General features: G+C 40.7%; 1 protein-coding gene across 1 annotated transcript in view; it reads left to right on the top strand.

Moving 5' to 3' along the window:
• LOC124596474 (proteasome subunit beta type-4-like) overlaps window positions 1–26,574 on the top strand; it is a 67,766-nt gene that overhangs the window by 206 nt on the left and 40,986 nt on the right. The window contains exon 2 of the mRNA XM_047135617.1: window positions 19,104–19,355. Within this exon, the coding sequence (XP_046991573.1) occupies window positions 19,105–19,355 (251 nt within the window). The 5' untranslated portion in view covers window position 19,104. The remainder of the gene's footprint in view (window positions 1–19,103; window positions 19,356–26,574) is intronic.

Here is a 26,574-nt window from a genome sequence, read left to right as displayed (position 1 = left end):
CAGAACCGTAGGAATTTTTGTTTCTTGAATATGGTGAGTTTTCCCCGCAGTGCGCTTTCTGTTTTGAGAAACATATTTAGGCACAATCATTCGAGAAAAATGTGCTTGCTATTTAGAACTATTTTTCACGTCATTGGGCGATCGTAACACCGTATCTTTGTTAACACATATGCTTAGAAAGTTGACAAACACCATTTCATTCATGAGAAATATTTAATGATGCAGTTATATGGAAAACCATGTGGTACCTCATGTTGTTACTGACCGTTCCAAGACAACCTCGAAATAAAATACAAAATTATGTTAAAAAGTACTAAGGTACCGTATTAGTTTCCACCATACGTTCCTCCCCATGCCACAACCGATCGTGGAGGCTATGAACATCTTGGTAAAAACTTCGAGAATTATGTTTAAATCGCTGTAAAGTTCCGTTGAATCTATTCAACATTTTAAAAACTACCCCTTTTCCCTAAGGCCAGACTACAGTTCGCACAAGAGCTGGTACCAAAGCATTCGAATACTGTGAATGGCTATTGTAAGGAGTTTAAGGAGTTAGAGGGTTCGACGCTGTTACCTCTCTTTTGAGCAAAAAACTATCTCACTACAGCATTTGCGGGCGAACGCTATTAATAATAAGCGCGCACCATCACAGATCTCGCTTACTCGAAATACTGTTGCCAACCGCTACAAAAAAAGTAAAAAGAATCAGTCCCGAATTTTATTGAATCGATTGTATAGCTAGAGTAAGCCATGTTGCCTCTATAGGAAAGTTCACTGGCTAAATTTTAATGATAGTCTGAACGGAAGTTAGACAGCTGTTAACAGTTAATAAGCAATCAGGGCTAGTTTAAAGCGGCCCCTAGAAGGTCAATAATACTGCACAATTTTCCTATATTGAGAACATAAAAATCTTTAGAAATATATTGATCGCCTGTGTCACATTTATGTTAGACTGTGCCAGAATGAGATTTTCACTCTGCAGCGGAGTGTGCGCTGATATGAAACTTCCTGGCAGATTAAAACTGTGTGCCCGACCGAGACTCGAACTCGGGACCTTTGCCTTTCGCGGGCAAGTGCTCTACCATCTGAGCTACCGAAGCACGACTCACGCCCGGTACTCACAGCTTTACTTCTGCCAGTATCCTGCCTCCTACCTTCCAAACTTTACAGAAGCTCTTCTGCGAACCATGCAGAACTAGCACTTCTGAAAGAAAGGATATTGCGGAGACATGGCTTAGCCACAGCCTGGGGGATGTTTCCAGAATGAGATTTTCACTCTGCTGCGGAGTGTGCGCTGATATGAAACTTCCTGGCAGATTAAAACTGTGTGCCCGACCGAGACTCGAACTCGGGACCTTTGCCTTTCGCGGGCAAGTGCTCTACAATCTGAGCTACCGAAGAACGTCTCACGCCCGGTACTCACAGCTTTACTTCTGCCAGTATCCTGCCTCCTACCTTCCAAACTTTACAGAAGCTCTTCTGCGAACCATGCAGAACTAGCACTTCTGAAAGTAAGTATATTGCGGAGACATGGCTTAGCCACAGCCTGGGGGATGTTTCCAGAATGAGATTTTCACTCTGCAGCGGAGTGTGCGCTGATATGAAACTGCATGGTACGCAGAAGAGCTTCTGTAAAGTTTGGAAGGTAGGAGGCAGGATACTGGCAGAAGTAAAGCTGTGAGTACCGGGCGTGAGTCGTGCTTCGGTAGCTCAGATGGCAGAGCACTTGCCCACGAAAGGCAAAGGTCCCGAGTTCGAGTCTCGGTCGGGCACACAGTTTTAATCTGCCAGGAAGTTTCATATCAGCGCACACTCCGCTGCAGAGTGAAAATCTCATTCTGGAAACGTCCCCCAGGCTGTGGCTAAGCCATGTCTCCGCAATATACTTACTTTCAGAAGTGCTAGTTCTGCATGGTTCGCAGAAGAGCTTCTGTAAAGTTTGGAAGGTAGGAGGCAGGATACTGGCAGAAGTAAAGCTGTGAGTACCGGGCGTGAGACGTTCTTCGGTAGCTCAGATTGTAGAGCACTTGCCCGCGAAAGGCAAAGGTCCCGAGTTCGAGTCTCGGTCGGGCACACAGTTTTAATCTGCCAGGAAGTTTCATATCAGCGCACACTCCGCAGCAGAGTGAAAATCTCATTCTGGAAACATCCCCCAGGCTGTGGCTAAGCCATGTCTCCGCAATATCCTTTCTTTCAGAAGTGCTAGTTCTGCATGGTTCGCAGAAGAGCTTCTGTAAAGTTTGGAAGGTAGGAGGCAGGATACTGGCAGAAGTAAAGCTGTGAGTACCGGGCGTGAGTTGTGCTTCGGTAGCTCAGATGGTAGAGCACTTGCCCGCGAAAGGCAAAGGTCCCGAGTTCGAGTCTCGGTCGGGCACACAGTTTTAATCTGCCAGGAAGTTTCATATCAGCGCACACTCCGCTGCAGAGTGAAAATCTCATTCTGGAAACATCCCGCAGGCTGTGGCTAAGCCATGTCTCCGCAATATCCTTTCTTTCAGAAGTGCTAGTTCTGCATGGTTCGCAGAAGAGCTTCTGTAAAGTTTGGAAGGTAGGAGGCAGGATACTGGCAGAAGTGAAGCTGTGAGTACCAGGCGTGAGTCGTGCTTCGGTAGCTCAGATGGTAGAGCACTTGCCCGCGAAAGGCAAAGGTCCCGAGTTCGAGTCTCGGTCGGGCACACAGTTTTAATCTGTCAGGAAGTTTCATATCAGCGCACACTCCACTGCAGAGTGAAAATCTCATTCTGGAAACATCCCCCAGGCTGTGGCTAAGCCATGTCTCCGCAATATCCTTTCTTTCAGAAGTGCTAGTTCTGCATGGTTCGCAGAAGAGCTTCTGTAAAGTTTGGAAGGTAGGAGGCAGGATACTGGCAGAAGTAAAGCTGTGAGTACCGGGCGTGAGTGATGCTTCGGTAGCTCAGATGGTAGAGCACTTGCCCGCGAAAGGCAAAGGTCCCGAGTTCGAGTCTCGGTCGGGCACACAGTTTTAATCTGCCAGGAAGTTTCATGTTAATACTGTGTGCAGTATTAACAATATCCTTAACAGTTCCTGCATGCTAAGTAGACCGAGCAGGTTAGGGTTGTCCTTGTTGGGAAATGAGTTCAAAACGAGACGAAAGAACATTACTTAGTGCGTCGAAATGTGTAAATCATTATGGAATGTCAGGACAGATGAGTAAAAAAACAGTTGTTAAGAATGATGAATAGCATAATTTCTTGCCCAGATAATATGGGAACGGCCATAAAGGAAGATATGTTAAAAACTTGACTAATACGTTATTTACCCAAATATAATCCTTTGTGCATGTATTATGGCATGACACGTTTCCAGAGCTATGTCTCAGATATTGCAAAGTGATATTGCACTAGCAAGTTTCATGTCTTCGAAAGAAGTACCAGTAACAAGATAAACACTGACATGTTGGAACTGCGTTTCTCATTGTATTGTATTGTTTTTTTATGGTGGGGATATAGGCGTACGCAGAAATTTAACAGAGAGGAGGGGGCAAATGCCATAGGAGTGCCAATGTATGGGAAGAACCGTTTTCAGTAGTGAATTTTCTCTTGGACCTTCAACGCGCAAAGCTGTAATTTTTTCTTTCTTTTGTTGTTTCTATGTCAGTCTCTCAACAAGCTTCCGTGAGTGACCCTTGACGCTCCTTGAACCAATTTTTGTCCGCCTTTTTTTTTCTACTTGGAAAGAAATAGAGCTGTTATCAAAGCAGCAGCATCTTTACCGTCTAACATTCCGAACCACAGTGTTATGACACAATATTATAAATAATATTATTGGTACGTATAAGGAGCGTGTCAACAATATCGCATAGTATTATTGTGCAATATTATTTACCGTCTGTGGGCCGCTATAAACAAAATAGACATGTCAATTAATCATTAATGACTGTGATTCAGCATGCATAAATTTTAGAATGAGATGCTCTGAACGCCTGGAGCACCGGAAAGCAGAAACGTGTGAACTACCGCAAATGACAGAATAACTTGCACAAAAACATCAGTAAGCTATAATAATAATTCGCAGACGTCTAGTGCCTACCTAGAACAACCCAGAAAACAATTGGTGACAGTAATTTCAAGCGTTGGATGCGCTACTCTTCTCACTTGAGTTAATTATATTTTGAGGTTATTATTTGACACTAAAATTTATGATAAAGATTTTGCGTACTTATTGTTTACAATAAAGCTGCGAGTTCAGTTTTTAGATTCCGAATTATATCCCGCTTATTATTTTTTATTCTCAGGATGTCACAAACTCCTTTCTTGAACTAAACTTTCAATTTTGCACATTTCCGCCCCCAGTAACCTACTGGAGCTGGCTCGGTAGCTCGGTGTTTTCGGTCAGAGATAAAAGAAATTGAGTGAACAGATCAACGAACATCCTGTACTGGTGTCATGAGACGTCCGCCCCGAACATATACAACAAACAAAATGAGATAAAAAAAAGTTGTCAGCGCGACAGAATGTCAATCCTAAGAGCCCGGGTTCAGTGCCCGACTGGGTCGAAGATTTTTTCCGCTCAGGGTCTGGGTGTTGTGTTGTCCTAAACATCATCATTTCATCCCCATCGACGCGCAAGTCGCCGATGTGGCGTCAAATCGAAAGACTTGCACCCGGCGAACGGTCTATCCGACGGGAGGCCCTAGTCACACGACATCTACATTTTATTTCTCATATTACATATTTCTTGTTTGAGAACGTCGGTCGATTCGACCGAACAAATCAAACTTATTTGAATTTAACCGATTGTCGTTCGAAGTCTGTATGTCAAGCGAAGAGATGGTTACATTCTGACCGCGCATTTTGTGGCATCCTGACTTGAAAAGATCGAAGTCGGTCGTCGGTGGAACTCACCGGTATCGGAGCCAGTGTGACCAGTTCTACACAGGAATTATCACAATTATAGTAGCGGCCACTTGGGACGCGAAGCTGAGGGGCAAGTGCAAGATTTATATACAGTGTGCATCAAAATTGAAAAAGTTCTCGAACTGGCACTGTAGGTAACAGCATCTTTTCCGGGTACATCTACATCATACTCCGCAAGCCACCTAATGGTGTGTGGCGGAGGGTACTTTCGGTACCACTATATTGTACAAACTAGTTTCAAACTGTTGCAGATGTGGCGCCTATTGCGGAAAATATATAAATTAGATAGGATTTGTTAGGATGCTGTTACGTAAAATTCAATAACTTTGATTTGTAGAGATGCCTCGTCACGTGGTTGCAAGTGGTTTATGACGTACAGCTCTATTTGGAATATTTAGCGATTTCCAGAGTGGTGGTTAGTTCGGAGCCTAATAGCACAGCTTAAATTGCTGCAAGTGAATGAGTGGCTTTGAGATTTGATATCCACCCATTTAAGCAAGGCAGACTCCGAGCAGATCTGGAGTCGAGCAATACGGTACCAGTTGAAAATTCGTGGAAGGGGCTTTAGTTCCTGAATTTACCTCACTTTTAAAGAAAATATCCTGAAACCCGCCCACCTCTGTAGCTGAGTGGAGCCGGCATGGTAGCTCATCATGCTGGGTCAGAGAACTGGGGACCCTCTGTAGTAAAAAAAAAAAAAAAAAAACCGTCTCATCGATTGAATTTGAAGGTGTTATGCGACAAGTACACAAAACGACTGATCGAAATACGACGAAGAAATAGGTTGAAAGAAAGAAAAAAAAATCAGCGTTGATAGCTGCCATGCGAAGTACCTGGGTTCGATTCCCAGCATTTCCAAGGATTTTTCTTTGGTGGAAGAACTGGTACTGGTTGCCAGCAGCCTCGTGATGCCAACTGAGGGGCTACTTCATTGCGAAATGTTGGCTGTAAGGTCTGGAAAGTCGGGAAAACGGCCTGGAGAGCGGCTTGCTGACTATGTAGCCCACCATAGCCGCCCTCTCCCACATACCGTGTGCACATAACGCCACCTGGCATAGGACGAAACAGCGGCCGGTCGCATCCTCTGGGGCTTCAAGGCCTAGACGAGGAGCTGGTTTAAAATCCTGAAACCCTTGGTCAGAACCGGAGAGCTCGTTTTTTATTCACTCTCCCTTCGTCGTTACACTTTCAAAGAATCAGTCAGACAAAATGAAAAACTTCTGAAGCTGCGTCTACATCAGCCGCGCTGCCCAAAACCGAGAGAAGAGGTTTGGTGCAGCGCCGCTCTGTCCAGCGACGAACAAGTTCCGCGTGGTTGTACATCAAATGAAGTACTTCGCGTGTGGATCTGTTTCGACGGCATTTGTCGTTTTCCATTTTTATTGCCGCAACCCCACGCACATTGGAACATTACTGCGCATCTATCACAAAGCGAACGAAGTGGCCCAACTAAAACATTCATATTTCTTTACATACTACATGAATATGTAATAAAAAATAGGGGTTCTTATTAAAAAAAAAAAAAACCAGCTGTTATCTATTTCACCTAAGGCAGCGCCATTTAGCTGGCCAACCATAGCTCCATCGGTTTCCCCCTTCAAGCTAGACAAGTTTCGTGCTTTGTAGTTTTTTCGTTTGACGCTTATTTCGTGGGATATTTGGCCCGGCCACGGTCCATGGACAACCCTGTATAACGTAGGTACAGATACTTAGGCACGATAATTACCGTCTCTCGTGAACTTAGTGGGGGAGGATAGTATTACACATTCGCTTGTATTCATCCGTCATGTTCCGTTGTAGGCACCTGTTCATCGTGAAGGAAAATCATCAGGAGTGGAGAACTAGTCGAAGTCTTAACAACGAGAAACAGCGTTGATAAATTAACCCTAGCTGAACTGCCAAGCTATTTTGTGCTCACTGGTACTAAATTTATCACTGTGACATTAGCAGAAAAATTTCACGTTAGTTGGAAAATTGCTTCTTTGAAAAGAAATTTAAAAAGCAATTTATTGAATACGTGTGCAATGACGTAGGTTACATGGGAAGGAAATTATTTAGCTCATTCTGCACTTCCAAACTGCATTGTTGCTTGAGAGAACGTGGTACAGGGTAAATTAAAAACCATAAGAGAACGTGATACAGGTAAATTAAAGTTTTGCCAACCAACCACATCGCTGCATAAATACCGCCGGTATATGTGTCAAACATTTAATTTTTTGAGTCCATAAAGAAATTTAAATAAAATTTCATGTGTCAAAGAAAAACAAACATAAATCGATCAAATACTTATGTTTTCGATGAAATGCATTACATGTAATTAACTTCTTATGTGATACATACAAAGGTGCAGATCCAGTTGGGAAAGGGATGTCATTGGGGCCGTGGAATCACCCCACCTTAAAAAACACTGTACTAACCGCTGATGTAAACATGTTGTTATATTTGTATTACAACATTTTATAAATTTTATTTGCATCTTAAAATATAGGCATCTGTGATACCTTAAATGTGGATATATCAGTAAGTTAATTGGGGGAGGGGGAAGACTCAGTAACAGGCTCTCTGACTCCCAGTCAAACTCTGGATACCACCTTCTTCGAGCAAAACTTGGTGTGCGAGGGTATCTTCGGTTTGTACCTACACTTTCTGTGACTGATCAGTTTGACAATTTTCCATTCTTCAAACGTCCAGTTGTAGTATTCCTGCACCCATGCTAACCTCTATGCCTTGTCACATGACATGCAGTTAGCGGAATGGGGCAAAAGCTTCTGTAGCCCATTGCATGGTGGTGATTCTGGATAGTGCTGCTGTGCACTCATGTTGTTATGCAGTATGCAATTGGCGAGTAATTTTCTACAAGTGGCCCCTGTACCAGCCATTGCAATATGCGTTAGTCTAAGATAACAACAGTCATCAACGCTTTGCTGCACGTGGCAACTGATGATGGCAGCTGTAGTTCTACCCGAGTGGAGTTAATTTTGATAAATCCTTGTCACGGTGGTGTGCAAACAGCATAGTGCCTACACGACTCCTACAGCTACATCTTCATCTATATTTTTGGTTTGCACCCACTCTCTGCACTATGACAGCCAAGCACGCCACTTTCAGTGCTGTAAGTGACATCTACATCCGTACCCTGCGAACCAATGAGAAGTGCGTGGCAGAGAGTATGTTCCGTTGTACTAGTTATTAGGGCTTCCCATTTTGTTTACCATTTTGCATGGGAAGAAAGATTGCTTAAGCACTTCTGTACACACTGTACTTAATCTTGTCCTTACGGTCACTACTGGAGCGATTTGCATTGGGTTGTATTTTAATCCTAAATGTACCTGTTAAAGCTGTTTCTGGAAACTTTGTAAGTAGGTGTTGTTGGAATAATTTGTGTGCATCCTCAAGTAACTGCCAGTTCAGTTTCTTCATCTTCTCTGTGACACTCTTCAGAGGGTTGAACAAACATGTGACCATTTGTGCTGTCGTTCTGCGTACACCCTTAAATTCTCGTTCTATGTGGTATGGGTCACTACACACTTAAGCAATATTCTAGGATAGGTCATGCAAATCTTTTATAGATAATCTCCTTTGTAGGCAGATGTTTGAAGTCTGCTACCTGCTTTACCTATGAATGAGTCTAGGTGACCGTTTCTTTGTATGTCACCACAAAGTGTAACACTAGGTATTTGTAAGAATTGATTGATTAGAGATGTGACTCATAGGTTTTGTAATCACAGCATATTACCTCTTTTGCATTTTGTGAAGTGTGCAGTTTTATATTTATGAATGTTTAAAGGAAGTTGGCAGTTCGAATCATCAAGGTCCGACTGAATATTTCTGCAACTTTTTCAGACAGTACTTCATTGAAGATAATGGCATCATCTGTGAAATGGTATCATTAAAACTGTCTATAAGGTCATATTTTCTTGATATTGTCACATACATTACAAACAATTAAAATCTTTATTTATTCCTTTTGAATGAAATGATTTTGGGTGTTAGGCCACTTCATTATGTACTAAAAAGCAACTAAATGAGGGTGTTTTGGCCGTCTTTGCAACAGTTCTCTTCAGGGCACCCTGAAGTCGCCGTGTGAGGACCATTGCAAAGACTTTCGAAACGTCAATCTTTTAGTTGCTTTCAGTGTTCAATAATGACGCAACTGACCTCAGAGATCAGTTTTTGTCGAAAAAGATCAGTTTGTGTTCTGGAGAAATGAAGGAATGTATGAGGCAATACTGACTCTACGATTTAGAATGTAGGTTGAAGAAAAGCTTTGGAGAAACCTTTTGACATTGCTGACTGGACTAAACTCTTTGAAATCCTGAAGATAGCAGGTATACAATACAGGGAGCGAAAAATTGTCAACTTATGCAGTAACCAGACTGCAGTTTTAAGAGTCAGAGGACATATAAGAGAAGCTTTAGTTGAGAAGGTAATGACACAGAATAGTAGCCTCTCACCAGTGTTATGTCTGTACATTGAGCAGGCTGTGAAAGAAACCAATGATAAATTTAGAAAGGGAATTTAAGTTCAGAGACAAGGCAAGGTAGTTGGAGGAGCACCTGACTGGAGTGAATAGTGTCTTAAGAGGACACTATAAGATGAACATCAAGAAAAGTAAAACAAGGGTAATGAAATGTATTTGAATTAAATCAGGAAAAACTGTGGGAATTAGGTTAGGAAATGAGACATTAAGTGGTAGGTGAGGTCTGCTATTTGGGCAGCAAAATAACCGAGATGGCCCAAGTATAGAGGATATAAAATGTGGATTGGCAATAAAAAGAAAAGCATTTCTGAAAAAGAGGGCTGAGCTAACACCAAATATAAATTTGTGTTAGGAAGTCATTTCTGAAAGTATTTGTCCGAAGCATACCCTTGTATGGAAGTGAAACATGGATGATGACCAGTTCAGACAAGAAGAGAGTAGAAGCTTTTAAAATACAGTGCTGTACCGATGAATGCGGAAGATTCAGTGAGTAGATCGTATAACTAATGAGGAGATAGTGAATTAAACTGGGGCGAAAAGAAATTTATGGCATAACTTGATTCAAAGAAGGGATCGGTTGATGGGCTACAACCAGAGACATAAATGAATTGTTAATTTGGGAATGGAAGGAGGTGTGGGGAGAAGGAGACGAAGGTTTTATTACAGTAAGCAGATTCAAATGGATGTTGGTTGTGATAGTTATGCAAATATGAAGAGGCTTGTGGAGGACAGACAAGCATGGAGAGTCTTTGTACTGAAGAGCAAATGAGGCAACCTATTACCCAAACTGACTTTATTGATATGTTCTTGTTTCAATGATGACTATGCTTGGGATGAACAAAATATGAAAGGCACCTTACAAAACATAAAAATGAATGTGAGATATTATAAAATCTACGTCTTTGTTCCACAAGCTGTGTTATAGTGATTTTCGGGGGTATTTGATTTACCATTGTTACTTCACTCTTCCTTGTTCCAGTGATGAATGGTTCATGGGAACAACTATTGGTTATGTGCTAGAATCTTTCTTATTTTATCTTCATGGTCTCTTCATGTAGGAGGAAGCAATATGTTTATTGGTCGACTCTTTTAGGAATGGTACGCTTGGAATTTTAACAGAAAACCACACTGTGATGAACAACATGTCTCGTGAAGCGTCTTCCATTGGTGTTGAATGGCTATTTCTGTGACACTTTCCTCTTACTAAAAGAACCTGCCTCGTAACATGCCTTTCTTCTTTAGATGTTCTTTGTTACGTGTGTCAATACTATTTGGGTCCTACACTGACGAGCAATATTCAAGTATTGCTCTAACAATGATTTTGTGAGCTGCCTGCTTCGTGGGTTGACTACACTTCATGAGAACTCTTCCTCTGAGATAGTGTTCCATGTGCTATGATCTGGCTGTGATCAAATGCACTGATGTTCACATCTTGGTCATGCTGAACTCGACAGGAAAAAGCTTAAGAGCATTACAGTATAGTGACTGATAATCTAAGAATGTGCTAATGAGAATCTGAGACTGGATTGGTGTTAATTATCCACTGCAAACATGAGTCGGGAATAGCTGCAAGTTTTTGGCACATCCAGTGGCAAGAAGACTCAAAGGCCTGCGGAAGTCTGGTACAGAGCCACACTTTTGGTTAGTTCATTTCTACAGGGGCAGGAGGCACACTGGGAAGGGGTCCTCCAAGAGCTCATACATTTGGTGTCACGCAGGCAGATTTGTCACGGCAGCAAAATTCATTACCAGCAGCTGTATGTTCCAGAAGCCAGAAGTGGCTATAAGAATTTTTGTACACTGGTGGGAAATGGCATAAACTTAACAGGGACCACTGCAGACAAAGGAAGGCAGCAACAACCAATTGCTGACATTGTCACAGATTATTGACGAATGTGGAGTCACACCCTGGCCACATCATGAGGTATGTGACCTACATTTTATGAGCAGTTTATAGTGCTGTTCGGCGTCTATCTGAGGTGATGAGAGAGACACAAAAACACCGACGGACTTGAAGAATACACTAAGCAGATGCAGCAACAGACAACCAGTTTTTTTTTCCTCTCTACAGTAACATGCACGTCAGCTATATCATCCGTAAAGCAACCTAAGTGTAAAAGTAATGTTGGGCATTTATCTATTAAACTTCATAGTCAGATGCACTTGTAATTATTATTGATATTTTATGTGTGATTTCTGGAGTAAACTCTTTGAGTAAATGGTTCTCCAGTTAGAGATACCCAGAAACCTAACCCACCAATCTTCTCATTACCACCATCCCAATGTAACTTCGATTACTACGCTGCCAGAAAAAAATGAAACATCCTTAAGGATAAGATTATTTTATTGACAAAGTGAGGTGACAGGTAGTTCATCTTTGTGGGAGTTAGTGATACCAAATTCAGAACAAATGAAACACACATTGCCCCTCTGGTGGCAATACAGGTATGTACTCTCACATGCAAAAGATCATAAAGGTGCTGAATGGCACCCTGAACAAATGGTCCCAAGCGTCTTGCACCTTTTGTTGCAATTGGGGAATGATTCTTGCAGGCCCTGGAGAACAAGTAAGTTCCCACTCCATCATGGCCAATACCATGTTCAATTGGCAACAGATCCAGTGATCTTGCTGGCCAGGGCAGTTGTACACCAAGAAGAGCATGTTGCATTGCAGCAGCCGTATGTGGACATGCGTTATTCTGCTCAAAAAGCACATCACCTCCCTGTTAAAGAAATAGCACTAGCACAGGGATAAAAGCTTGTGCAATGTAGTGGCCACTGGTTATTTTACTCTACGGAAACACAAAAGCGATAGCGAGTTTTAACTGAAGCCCCCCCCCCCCCCCCCCCCTCCAAACGTTGAAACCTGGGATGGACCTGTGGACCTGTACGTTGTGGGTGAAAACACTATGGAATAGGCAGCTCACCAGATCGACGCCATACTTACACATCCATCACTCGCATACAGACAGGACCTAGTGTCACCACTGAAGACAACAGAGCACCATTCCACTCATCAGTCAATGTTTTCATGACACCAGATTAGCCACGCTTGGCAGTGCTGTGATGTCAGTGGTCTTCTGGCCAAAGGCAGTCATGATCTTAATCCTGTTGCAAGCAGACAGTTCCCAATAGTCCCTGAAGACACAGCAATTGCAATAAGTACCCTGGTTTTGTCCCTGAATGAAGTTTGGTCGGCCAACACTGCTCGTAGAAAGTGCCTGTCTTGATGTTCATATGTACTACACAGACATGCAGAACCTTGTCTACAGGTGTGGGAATTTTCCACAGACCACTGCTGAAAGCAGCAACAAACAGCTGAGACATTGTGCCCATAACATGCAGCAGTTGGTTGATACACCCATCCAGCTTCACACAGGCCTATAATATGAATCCTTTCAAGTGGTTGAAGCTGTTCTTTGAGACTAGGTAATTATTTGTGGGGCATGGTTGTACAGACCAAGAATGAATGTTGCAAAACACTGTTCACCTCTAAACTTGGCACAGTTACTGTCTGCATAATCAAAACATTGGGTGTGCAGACAGTCCTCTTGAGTGCCGTTTGATTGCTAATGATCGTGGCAAATGAATCACTAATACTGCAACCCTTCACTATATACATATTACAGAGGCAGAGAGGCCGATGGATTATGAGTTTTCATTGTTCTGCACCAGCCTTGATTGAGGCTTTATTCAGCTTCCTGTTGGATTGTAGCTGACATCTGTTGAGTCAGCCCAGCATCTGCTCTCCCAGGCAAGATGTTACCGACATAGGTGCCTCAGCGGGCAGCCAGCACAAAGTGGTCTCATGCTGGCTGCTGGAGGTTCTTCCTACTCTGAATTCTACAGCAATCCTTGATGACTGAACAGTGGTGTATCTGGTGTCAGTAGTTGTATGGTTGGTTGATCTCATCTTTCCAGCTTGGTAGATTCCAGCACCCAGAGGTGCCCAGCCATTGAACAGAAACCTGGACCTCAAGAGACCCTGTTACTGTCTTCTGCATTGAAGTTCAGTGCTGGCAGCACTCTCCATTGTGGCGTTGTTGGAGGGCAGTCAGTTTGTCTGTCAGCAGATGACAGGCAGTGAACAGCAGGAAATCAGGTGAAGACCATCATCTCGAGTACAGCTTCGGCCAGTTCAAAGACTCTGCTGGAGCATCAGGGACATTGATTCACTACAGTATTGTAATCATGGACTAGAGTGCTATTACTGTGAAGGCCATCAATCCCAATGAACTTACCAGAGTTAAGTGCAAGAGCTGGAAGAACGGAGGCTACTGTGAGGCTATGACATGAGGCTCTGTTCATAATGACTGCATGAGTCCTCCTTATTCTGCTGTATGTACTTAACAGGCTGTTAACTGCTGTGTAAGTTCCTTGCTAAGTGCTGTTGTGTAAGAGACAGAGTTTCTTGCACCATGTCTTAAAAGCTAATGAATGTGCCTGTCTCAGTTCCTTTCATTTTCTGTTGCTGTTTTCTTTCTGCTGAATGCATGTTCTCACTCAGCAGATGGTGTAGTCATGTACTGAGGGCTTGAACCACTTGCAACATACCGCCGGCATCTGTCTCTGGCATGACTTGGTTTTGCCTGTGGCAATGTTAATGATTTTATGATTTTTTTCTAGCTGTAGTTCAGCAGCTTTAGGATATTTCAATAAAGATAAAAAATCAGTTGTCAGCTGCACAAGAAAACCTTTATTTGGTTCACTTTACTGGTTTCACCAGTTTGAACTGTCGTCTTCAGAAGTGAAAAAGGCTCCAATCATTAGTAAGACAGTGTCAAATTAAGAACTGGATAGTGATCCTTTGCTGTAGAATCATTAAGACAGAGTAACATCACTAAAATATATGTTATGTGTGATGAGTAGCAAACAGTTACCTCTCAAATTCCACATCATAAACAGTATGTCCCCCCCCATGAACCATGGACCTTGCCGTTGGTGGGGAGGCTTGCGTGCCTCAGCGATACAGATAGCCGTACCGTAGGTGCAACCACAACGGAGGGGTATCTGTTGAGAGGCCAGACAAACGTGTGGTTCCTGAAGAGGGGCAGCAGCCTTTTCAGTAGTTGCAAGGGCAACAGTCTGGATGATTGACTGATCTGGCCTTGTAACAATAACCAAAACGGCCTTGCTGTGCTGGTACTGCGAACGGCTGAAAGCAAGGGGAAACTACAGCCGTAATTTTTCCCGAGGGCATGCAGCTTTACTGTATGATTACATGATGATGGCGTCCTCTTGGGTAAAATATTCCGGAGGTAAAATAGTCCCCCATTCGGATCTCCGGGCGGGGACTACTCAAGAGGATGTCGTTATCAGGAGAAATAAAACTGGCATTCTACGGATCGGAGCGTGGAATGTCAGATCCCTTAATCGGGCAGGTAGGTTAGAAAATTTAAAAAGGGAAATGGATAGGTTGAAGTTAGATATAGTGGGAATTAGTGAAGTTCGGTGGCAGGAGGAACAAGACTTCTGGTCAGGTGACTACAGGGTTATAAACACAAAATCAAATAGGGGTAATGCAGGAGTAGGTTTAATAATGAATAGGAAAATAGGAATGCGGGTAAGCTACTACAAACAGCATAGTGAACGCATTATTGTGGCCAAGATAGATACGAAGCCCACACCTACTACAGTAGTACAAGTTTATATGCCAACTAGCTCTGCAGATGACGAAGAAATTGAAGAAATGTATGATGAAATAAAAGAAATTATTCAGATTGTGAAGGGAGGCGAAAATTTAATAGTCATGGGTGACTGGAATTCGAGTGTAGGAAAAGGGAGAGAAGGAAACATAGTAGGTGAATATGGACTGGGGGACAGAAATGAAAGAGGAAGCCGCCTGATAGAATTTTGCACAGAGCACAACATAATCATAACTAACACTTGGTTTAAGAATCATGAAAGAAGGTTGTATACATGGAAGAACCCTGGAGACACTAAAAGGTATCAGATAGATTATATAATGGTAAGACAGAGATTTAGGAACCAGGTTTTAAATTGTAAGACATTTCCAGGGGCAGAGGTGGACTCTGACCACAATCTATTGGTTATGACCTGTAGATTAAAACTGAAGAAACTGCAAAAAGGTGGGAATTTAAGGAGATGGGGCCTGGATAAACTAAAAGAACCAGAGGTTGTACAGAGATTCAGGGAGAGCATAAGGGAGCAATTGACAGGAATGGGGGAAATAAATACAGTAGAAGAAGAATGGGTAGCTTTGAGGGATGGAGTAGTGAAGGCAGCAGAGGATCAAGTAGGTAAAACGAAGAGGGCTAATAGAAATCCTTGGGTAACAGAAGAAATATTGAATTTAATTGATGAAAGGAGAAAATATAAAAATGCAGTAAGTGAAACAGGCAAAAAGGAATACAAACGTCTCAAAAATGAGATCGACAGGAAGTGCAAAATGGCTAAGCAGGGATGGCTAGAGGACAAATGTAAGGATGTAGAGGCCTATCTCACTAGGGGTAAGATAGATACCGCCTACAGGAAAATTAAAGAGACCTTTGGAGATAAGAGAACGACTTGTATGAATATCAAGAGCTCAGATGGAAACCCAGTTCTAAGCAAAGAAGGGAAAGCAGAAAGGTGGAAGGAGTATATAGAGGGTCTATACAAGGGCGATGTACTTGAGGACAATATTATGGAAATGGAAGAGGATGTAGATGAAGATGATATGGGAGATACGATACTGCGTGAAGAGTTTGACAGAGCACTGAAAGACCTGAGTCGAAACAAGGCCCCCGGAGTAGACAATATTCCATTGGAACTACTGACGGCCGTGGGAGAGCCAGTCCTGACAAAACTCTACCATATGGTGAGCAAGATGTATGAAACAGGCGAAATACCCTCAGACTTCAAGAAGAATATAATAATTCCAATCCCAAAGAAAGCAGGTGTTGACAGATGTGAAAATTACCGAACTATCAGCTTAATAAGTCACAGCTGCAAAATACTAACACGAATTCTTTACAGACGAATGGAAAAACTAGTAGAAGCCAACCTCGGGGAAGATCAGTTTGGATTCCGTAGAAACACTGGAACACGTGAGGCAATACTGACCTTACGACTTATCTTAGAAGAAAGATTAAGGAAAGGCAAACCTACGTTTCTAGCATTTGTAGACTTAGAGAAAGCTTTTGACAATGTTGACTGGAATACTCTCTTTCAAATTCTAAAGGTGGCAGGGGTAAAATACAGGGAGCGAAAGGCTATTTACAATTTGTACAGAAACCAGATGGCAGTTATAAGAGTCGAGGGACATGAAAGGGAAGCAGTGGTTGGGAAGGGAGTAAGACAGGGTTGTAGCCTGTCCCCGATGTTGTTCAATCTATATATTGAGCAAGCAGTAAAGGAAACAAAAGAAAAATTCGGAGTAGGTATTAAAATTCATGGAGAAGAAATAAAAACTTTGAGGTTCGCCGATGACATTGTAATTCTGTCAGAGACAGCAAAGGACTTGGAAGAACAGTTGAATGGAATGGACAGTGTCTTGAAAGGAGGATATAAGATGAACATCAACAAAAGCAAAACAAGGATAATGGAATGTAGTCTAATTAAGTCGGGTGATGCTGAGGGAATTAGATTAGGAAATGAGGCACTTAAAGTAGTAAAGGAGTTTTGCTACTTGGGGAGCAAAATAACTGATGATGGTCGAAGTAGAGAGGATATAAAATGTAGGCTGGCAATGGCAAGGAAAGCGTTTCTGAAGAAGAGAAATTTGTTAACATCCAGTATTGATTTAAGTGTCAGGAAGTCATTTCTGAAAGTATTTGTATGGAGTGTAGCCATGTATGGAAGTGAAACATGGACGATAAATAGTTTGGACAAGAAGAGAATAGAAGCTTTCGAAATGTGGTGCTACAGAAGAATGCTGAAGATTAGGTGGGTAGATCACATAACTAATGAGGAAGTATTGAATATGATTGGGGAGAAGAGAAGTTTGTGGCACAACTTGACCAGAAGAAGGGATCGGTTGGTAGGACATGTTCTGAGGCATCAAGGGATCACCAATTTAGTATTGGAGGGCAGCGTGGAGGGTAAAAATCGTAGGGGGAGACCAAGAGATGAATACACTAAGCAGATTCAGAAGGATGTAGGTTGCAGTAGGTACTGGGAGATGAAAAAGCTTGCACAGGATAGAGTAGCATGGAGAGCTGCATCAAACCAGTCTCAGGACTGAAGACCACAACACAAACAGTATGTATGACAAAGATCACCACCATGCAGTCTAATGTGTTCTCATTACTGGAAAATATAAACAAGTCACTACAGTGACCCAACTAGAGGCATGTATTTGTTGTTGAACACATATACGTATATTAAAAAAGTAAATTTCATATTCCATTGTTGGCTGGGATATCCTACGTGGTGGGTTCAGCCAACTGTTCCTCCCTGCGAACTGGCCCTTACATTATAGTCGTATGATCAGTCCGGTGGTTGACATGTGTCCTACATACTATGTATGATGTAGAATTGGAATCTTTTCCACTCATCGCACATAACATATATTTTTAGTAATGTCACTTTGTTTTATTGATTGTGTTACAAGGAATGCCACCATCCAATTCTTATTTTGAGGTTGGCTTGATATGAGCCTATTTCACTACTAAAGATGACATTTTAAACTGTTGAAACCGGTAAAGTGAATCAAATAAAGGTTTTCTTGTGCAGCTGAAGACTGAATTTCTTTCTTTATTGTTAATAAGTTTTAATTAAAATTTCTAATTTCGTACCTCTTACTATTCTGTGCCACAGTAGTTTTATATGGGGGTGTCACTGAACACAGTCCTTGAGGGCATTGCATTTTTTTCAGGCTGTACATTTGAATGCATGTATGTTCATTTCAGGGAAGGGTCTACTTAGATGCCATTCAAAAACATCTGGCACCCAGCATTTGATTCATAGTTACTTAAATTTTCAACCTTTCATGAATTCAAAGTTAATTCTTTTCAAGTGAGGGAAGAGATCAATGTATTTCAGTGACTCCACAGTGTATTGCATTCTCAGTACTGGAAAATATAAACAAGTCACTAAAATGACCCAACTAGAGGCATGTATTTTTTGTTGTCCATGTATACGTGTGTATTAAAAATCTAAATCTCGTATGGCATTGTTGGCTGGGATATCCCATTTGATGGGTTCAGCAAAGTGAACTAGTCCTTTCCTTAAGATTATGTGACAGGCAAGTCCTAGAGTATTTGTAGAATGTAGGTGAGTGTAATAGATGCGTGTGTAGTGTAGTGTTATTTTTTGTTGTATCATGACGATGAATGAACCACCATCAACAATGTCATGTGTACTCACTTCATGAAACACTATGGAGAGGTTTGAAATTTAATCCAGGACTTTGGCACAAAGACTGATAATAAAGAACTTTATGCCATCATCTCTCTTCCCCTTGCCAGCCAAACACACCGTGAACATTTTGTCCTCTGGAATTTGAACCAGCTTGTCTCCTAGTTGACCACCACTGCACAGGCATGCATTAGTGACATCAGCTATGGAGGCCAGTTGTATGCATATTGATCTATTTATAAGGAAGACATGGAAGACACATCACCAGCCACTTGAAATGCTAAACTGCTCCACTCCCTGCAGTGACAGAAGCACTCCCCCTCCATACAGCTGCTATCCCTAATTCAATTGCTCATGAATACAATAAAATTCTGCACTTTGCAACCATTACACAGTAATCACTCTTGGTATTTCAGAGAATGCTGTACAGATCTGTTGGTTGTAGGATGTCCGCTGGCGTGACGTCTTCAAGCGTGGTGGGTCTTACATTTGAGGATGGTGTGTGTGTAGCGACAGACACACTGGGTTCATATGGCAGCCTGGCAAAATACCGAAAATTGCCGCGCATCGTCCAGCTGACAGAACGCGCTCTGTTGGCTGCGGGTGGAGATTATGCAGACTTCCAGTATGTGCGGGACCTCCTGGAAAACAAAATTCATCTCGACACTGTGGATGGTGACACACCTCCTGCACCCAGGTATCTCTCCCCACCCAGACACAGATAAAAAATAACTTACTGTTGCCTCAACTTTTAATGAGGCACAAATTCCTAAGATTTTACTAATGGTAACAATAAAATGTACAACACATTTTAGTGTAATAGTGATAATTTGTTTTCATTGGTGCTTAGAACATCACTTAAGCATAACTTCCATGAAACTTTTATTCAGAGAAATATATCATTTGTAAAAAAAAAAAAAAAAAAAAAAAAAAAAAGAGAGAGAGAGAGAGAGAGAGAGAGAGAGAGAGAGAGAGAGAGAGAGCAGTACGTATGCCATGCAGTTTATTTAAGATCCACAGTAGCAACAGACTTCCACAAATTTGACATTCTAATACTTTATGTGGTGTAGGATTGAACTGTGAAATCACCATTATAAGTGTCTTGGAACAGCTCCCCCTTGGAACATATCTTCCCTCCAAATTAACTAGGAGTAACGCTTGACTGCTCCCTCACCTTCAAACAATGTATGTCAGACATACCACTAGTGCTCAGAATAACATCTTGAGAAATTTAAGAGACACAAGTTCTTAGAATCACTGCTTTGTCCCTGTGATATTCTGGAGGAGGGTATGTCCATGTTTGGTGGAAATCATCTCATGCCAAAACTGTCGACTCTGCTCTGAATGATTACAGGGTGCTTAGAACCTACCCCTGTTGAGAAGATCTATTGTCTTTGCCAGTTTTGCACCTCCAAATATTTGTTGAGAAGTTGCCACCAATCTTGAACAACTGAAGGCTGAAAACATTCATTTCACCCACTGTTCATTCATGAACTACCTCATTGCAGGCTAAAGTAAGGTAAAGCCTCTTTTGAACTGCAGAACCTTTTGGATCTCCCTTCAGACTTGGCAAGACATCTTCTGGCCGACTACAACGGGATGTGGAGTGTTTGGAGATCACTTAGGTAGGGTGTCGGCAGCATGAAGTGCTCTCTTAAATTGTGGGGTTTCACTTCAGAGAATAGCAAGTGTGGGTGCATAGAAGAATGAACTGTGGAAAACCTATATCAATACCTTTTTATTCATGTATCTATTGAATGCAGGACCATATGCTTGCAAACAATAGTGCTGCAGTTGTGGCTCAATATTGGACCAATGTAATCTGATTTCCAAATTTAGCCATGATATTTCTGATTTTGCTTTCAAAATATGTATATATTGTGTATAACTGCATGTATTGTAAAGTTAGGCTTCTGCTAAGCATAAATAAATAATTTCAATGAGCACTAAGATTTTGAGCACAGATTTGTGGGCTAATGCTATGTGGCTGTGTAAATGAAACAAATACGGTTTTTTTAGTCATTTCCACGTACATTTGAGAAAGACAGTTTTTTTATTTTTTTTTATTTTTTATTTTTTTTATTTTTTTAAAGAACACCAGATGCCAGATGTGGGAACATGAAGGGAGTCCATAACAATATTTTGAGAAGGCGGTGATGTACATGTTTTTAATAGCTTTTTTTCAAAGATCATGGTTTTGCAGAATAGCATCATGTCATTGTTTCATTGAAACATTACCAGTTTCTATCAAAGAACAGCCTATCCTCAGGCATTAAAAAATGGCATTACAGGCCATGTTTATGTAGAAAAACAATAGAATTACAGTTGAGGTAATGTGTTGCCAGGACAAAGCAGAAGGTCAGACTCAGTAAGGCAGAAGATGCCTCTCCTGTTTGAAACATTACACACTTTTGGAGCCAGTATTTGTTAGTCATTGGGCAATTTAACTGCTAACACTTTACTGAAGGCATAAGTATTGCAGATTAAGTCATAAAGCCGTCATATTAAACTACACTTGCGTAATAATTAACTAATATTCATCAAAAGCATTCCGAGCCCAGTGTATTTGTTTTGCTTGGATGAGTTGTGAGACTGCAAAATTTGAATTTTATCAGTGTTTCTGAACAATCAATGATGATCAGTACTAAGTCGATGTTGTTGTCTGTCTTGTGTTAGTTGGAAAACAGTAGTTGTTATTAAATATCTCAGTACATGTAGGTCAAAGTTAGTAGAGAAATATTTTGTTCAATAGCGTAGAAATGAGTTCAGTATCCAGCAGAACTAGAGTTTGACCTCAGTCTAATTAACCTGATAGCCTAGAATGAGTCATTCATTCTGCAGTGGTGTGTGTGCAATTTTAAATCTGTCTGGTATATTAAAACTATTTGCCAGATCACCAGCTCGAACTTGCAAATTTGGCTTTTATGGAAAACGCTCTTCAGAAATGAGTCATTCATTCTGCAGTGGTGTGTGTGCAATTTTAAATCTGTCTGGTATATTAAAACTATTTGCCAGATCACCAGCTCGAACTTGCAAATTTGGCTTTTATGGAAAATGCTCTTCAGAAACACTTATGGATACCTTGCTGAAATAGCTACCCTGGAAAAAAAGACTATCGTGGAAAATGGTTTAGCCACAACTTATGTGTTGTTTTCAGAATGAATATTTCACTTTGTAGACATTTTTCACTTTATTTTGAAAGTTCCTGGCAGATAAAAACTGTGTCTTGGCTGGGAACTTGAATGCAAAATCCTGAATGTTGCCTAGATTCATTCTGGAAATGTCCTCTGGAGTGATAGAGTATGGCTAAGCTATTTCTCTGCAGTATTTCTCCCAGGAGTGAGAGGAGAGCTTCTGTCAAGTTTTAAAAGTAAGAAAGTAGTCCTGTCAGAATTGAAACTGTGAGGAAAAGTCGTGAGTCACATCTGAGTAGCTGCAAGGTTCCAGATTTGGCACACCACTGAAATTTGCAAGCAAGTTTCAGTCAGTTAGCTGATAACCAGGCCTGCTTTGTGATGAGATTTTTCTCTGTTTATGTGTTGCTATGTATTAATCTGGAGAGGGTCATTCCACGTCAAACCATCCAGAAATTTTAGGAAATGACACCATCGTCACATAAATCCTTGAAATATTGGGTAGTGGAAGTTTACCTAGATATATTCACAAAATGTAAATGTTGCAGGTCAATTACTTTTTCACTTAGGATAAAAAGAAGTTGTATAGATTCAGGAATTCAGGCTTTCATAGATGAGCTCCTTTATAATTTAAAAATGCAATAGTTCCTACAGTTTTTGCTGTGGAAGCGTGATTTTTTTTTTAGTTAAAGAGGAAGGATTATATTTTTATAGCCATGCTTCTTGTAGTGAATATCCATCACCTACATCTCAGAAAAATTGTAAATAATTTCTTTTAAACAAAATCCATGCATGGACACTATAATTGTTTTAAGGTATTGCCCCCTCATAGATACCTTTGAAAAATTTACATTATTATTATAAATATTCCATTATGTCACCCAAAAAGAATCAGTTTGTGGAAATAATGGGAAGTGTAAAAAACAATGTTATTGTAAAAGAAATATTGAAGTTGATAGAGGGAAACATTCCACGTGGGAAAAATATATCTAAAAACAAAGATGATGTGACTTACCAAACGAAAGTGCTGGCAGGTCGATAGACACACAAACAAACACAAACATACACACAAAATTCAAGCTTTCGCAACCGACGGTTGCTTCGTCAGGAAAGAGGGAAGGAGAGGGAAAGACGAAAGGATGTGGGTTTTAAGGGAGAAGGTAAGGAGTCATTCCAATCCCGGGAGCGGAAAGACTTACCTTAGGGGGAAAAAAGGACAGGTATACACTCGCGCACACACACACATATCCATCCGCACATACACAGACACAAGCAGACATTTCATGTGTCTGTGTATGTGCGGATGGATATGTGTGTGTGTGTGCGCGAGTGTATACCTGTCGTTTTTTCCCCCTAAGGTAAGTCTTTCCGCTCCCGGGATTGGAATGACTCCTTACCCTCTCCCTTAAAACCCACATCCTTTTGTCTTTCCCTCTCCTTCCCTCTTTCCTGACGAAGCAACCGTCGGTTGCGAAAGCTTGAATTTTGTGTGTATGTTTGTGTTTGTTTGTGTGTCTATCGACCTGCCAGCACTTTCATTTGGTAAGTCACATCATCTTTGTTTTTAGATATAAATATTGAAGTTGCTAATTCATGACTACCATGTCACCACTAAATTGCTGAAGTTGGCTACATTGGATTTCCCTAGGAACAAATCATATCTGAGAACACTGTTTTACTGCCACTATGTGTATTGCATCATCCAGTTCCTTTGTTTTGAGTAGTGCAGTTCTGAGCTCTTGTACTGAGTTGTACCCAGAGTCAATGATTGGTTAAAAATTCAGTTGTTGCAGTTTTTAACTGCTCTTTCAAAAACAAAGTAAGTCCCCTAATGTTACAATAATAATGTGAAATACTTTTGTATGAAACAATGTGATAGAACGATGTTTCATTATTTAATTACTTTTGAGGTTACACCAATCATCTTTTGAATTATTTACGGCAAATATTGGTTTTGTGACTGAAGCACTATGGAAAGTGCAAATAGGCAGTGTTTTCTTGGACAGTATCTGCAAGATATATGTGATAATGCCCTGACTTGTGTGAATGAACTGACCAGTGATGAACAAGAACTTTTATTATGGCGAATCAACAGTCATTCATACTGTGATTTAAGTGTTTGATGTGTGTGTGCTAAACATAAAGACAGTTACCTGTGCAGATTCTCTCTACATAAGAAAATTTGCTGTGATCCCATCAAGCACCCCATACACAACGTGTTTCATCTGGATTGCATGAAATTAGAGGCTTTAGCATTATTCCTGAGGAGAAAATGTGCCCAACCTGTATCAAACGTATTAATGAAAAGCAAGCAAGTGACGACTCATCAGCAGACTATATAAATGACAGTAATGTGAAGGTGCAGACTCCTGAAAAATCTGTGCTCAGTATGAGCTTGACTAGCTTAGGAGTATCTCCTGCAAAGGTGCATTCAGTTGCTCATCATAGTCAGTATGCACCATCCAAATGAAAATTAGAATCAGCAGCTGGGGCTCTGAAAACTAAAATTTCGCATACATATCAAGCTGAACTGGCTGCTGATGCAAGCACTATCCCTGACAGTGATTTAACAGAACTGGAAGAAAAAGCAAAACATCATGATGAACTCATGGACAAAATCAGACAGAAAATTGAATATACAAATAATCATGAAAAAATTTCGTTACTTATGCTTCTGCTGCCAACTTGGTCTGATAATTTGGTATGACAAGCAAAAGCTCTTTTAATGAAGAAGGGTATTTTATCGATGGCTGTGCAGAAAAGAGGGAAGATATTGCCATATGACACAGTGCAAAAAGTAAAGTTTTTATTTGGATGACGAAAACACAGGAATAATGCCTGGGAAAAAAGACGAAGTGAGCACCAGCAAAAATACTTATGAACAAAAGCATCTTATTTTAAGTAATTTAACTGAACTGTATTCTCTCTGTAAAAAAAAAAGTATCCTGAAGGCAAAAAGATTCTCAAAATTTGCTTTTCTTTGACCAAAACAGTGTATACTTGCAGGTTCATCAGGAACACATGCTGTATATGTGTGCATTTACCACCAAAACATTAAATTGCTTCTAAATTCCATTTCTATTAAAGAAACATACCAAGATCTAATTAAAATAATATGTGATATAAATTACTTAGCCTGTATGCTTTGTCTGTGTGAAAAATGCCCCACTAGTTCTTTGCTTCAAACCCACTTAGAAAATGAAATAGAAGACTATGATCCTGATGAGATGGTTTAGTCCAGTCAGTGGGTATTAACTGATAGAATGACTTTAAGTGTTCAAATCACTTCTCTATCAGAATTCTGTGACACACTAATTAAGAAAACTGGAAAAACTTACACCACACTCTTATTTCTCATTCACAATCTGATTATCTGAAAATGAAGAAGGAAACACTTGGTGAATGATCAGTGTTAATTTTAATGGATTTCAGTGAAAATCTATTTTGTTGTTCAAGATGAAGTACAGGGTACAACTGGAACAATGGCAGCTGCACTCTTCACACTGTCCATATATATTACAAAAAGGACAAACAACAAACAGTTGCATGCAATAGTATTAGTATTATTTCTGATGATCTAGAACATTATGTAGCCTTGGTGTACCAGACTCAGAAGACTGTATTGAATTTCTTTACATGTGAATTTCCAGAAATTCATCTTGCGCATGTTGAATATTTCACTGATGGTTATGCTGCACAGTGTAAAAATTGTAAGAATTTCAGAAATATCTGCTACCATGTACACGACTTCAATGTAAACTGCAGCTGGTCTTTTTTTGCTACCAGCCATGGCAAATCTCCATGTGAGGGCATTGGTGGCACTGTTAAAAAGACTTGTCACAAAAACAAGTTTGCAAAGAGTTTATAAAAATCAAATACTTACAGCTTCACAGGTATTTGAATTCTGTCGTGAGAACCTGCAAGGCATTTCAGTTCTCTTTGTTTCAAAAGATGAAATGTAAAAGTCAGATATTATCTTTCTCAGTGCTTCACAAGTGAAAAAACAATTCCTGATTCCTGGAACACGATCTATGCATCACATTGTACCAATATCACCAAACAAGATTGGAGCAAAAAGGCTGAGCTGTGATACGGATTTTAATATTGTGCATGATTTCTCAGATACACTTTCGCCTCTAATGCCAGAATGCACTGAGCCCAACTGCTATGTTGCATGTGCATATGACTCTTCTTGGTATTTGGGAATTGTTGAGAACATGAATTGTGAAGAAGGAGATGTTACAGTAAGGTTCATTCATTGTCATGGACCATCTCCGTCCTTGTATTGGCCTGATAATGATGTTTGTGATGTTTCTTTCACTCATATTCTATGTGAAGTTGATATCACCTCAGCAACAGGCTGTACTCATTCTCTCAAAGTTGGTGGAAGAAAAGTGGTTCTCACACAAAAAAAAATTTATGCAAGCATCAAAGTTCTTATCACATGTGTAGTTCTGAATCAACTTGAAAGCAGATTGCAGCACCAGCATTTTGTGCAGTGTTGACTATATTGGCTTTTGACAAAATGCTTAAATATTATAAACAAAATGCTATGTAATTTAACATTAGTTTTAATCTGCCAGGAAGATTCATATCAGCGCACACTTCGCTGCAGAATGAAAATCTCATTCTGGCAAACTATGTACTACTGTTAATATCACCACTGTTTGCCTTGATGTTGTAACCTGTATGTGTCCTATGAGCCGATGTTGGGAACTTTAGTTTCGTCGAAACTGGTAATCACAGAATAAAAAGAATTCCTGCAACCTTGGCTACCAGTTT

The sequence above is a fragment of the Schistocerca americana genome, chromosome 2 (assembly GCF_021461395.2).
Source record: "Schistocerca americana isolate TAMUIC-IGC-003095 chromosome 2, iqSchAmer2.1, whole genome shotgun sequence".
NCBI lineage: Eukaryota > Metazoa > Arthropoda > Insecta > Orthoptera > Acrididae > Schistocerca > Schistocerca americana.
Note: the sequence above shows the minus strand (reverse complement) of the source record. Positions and strands in the feature narration are given on the sequence as shown.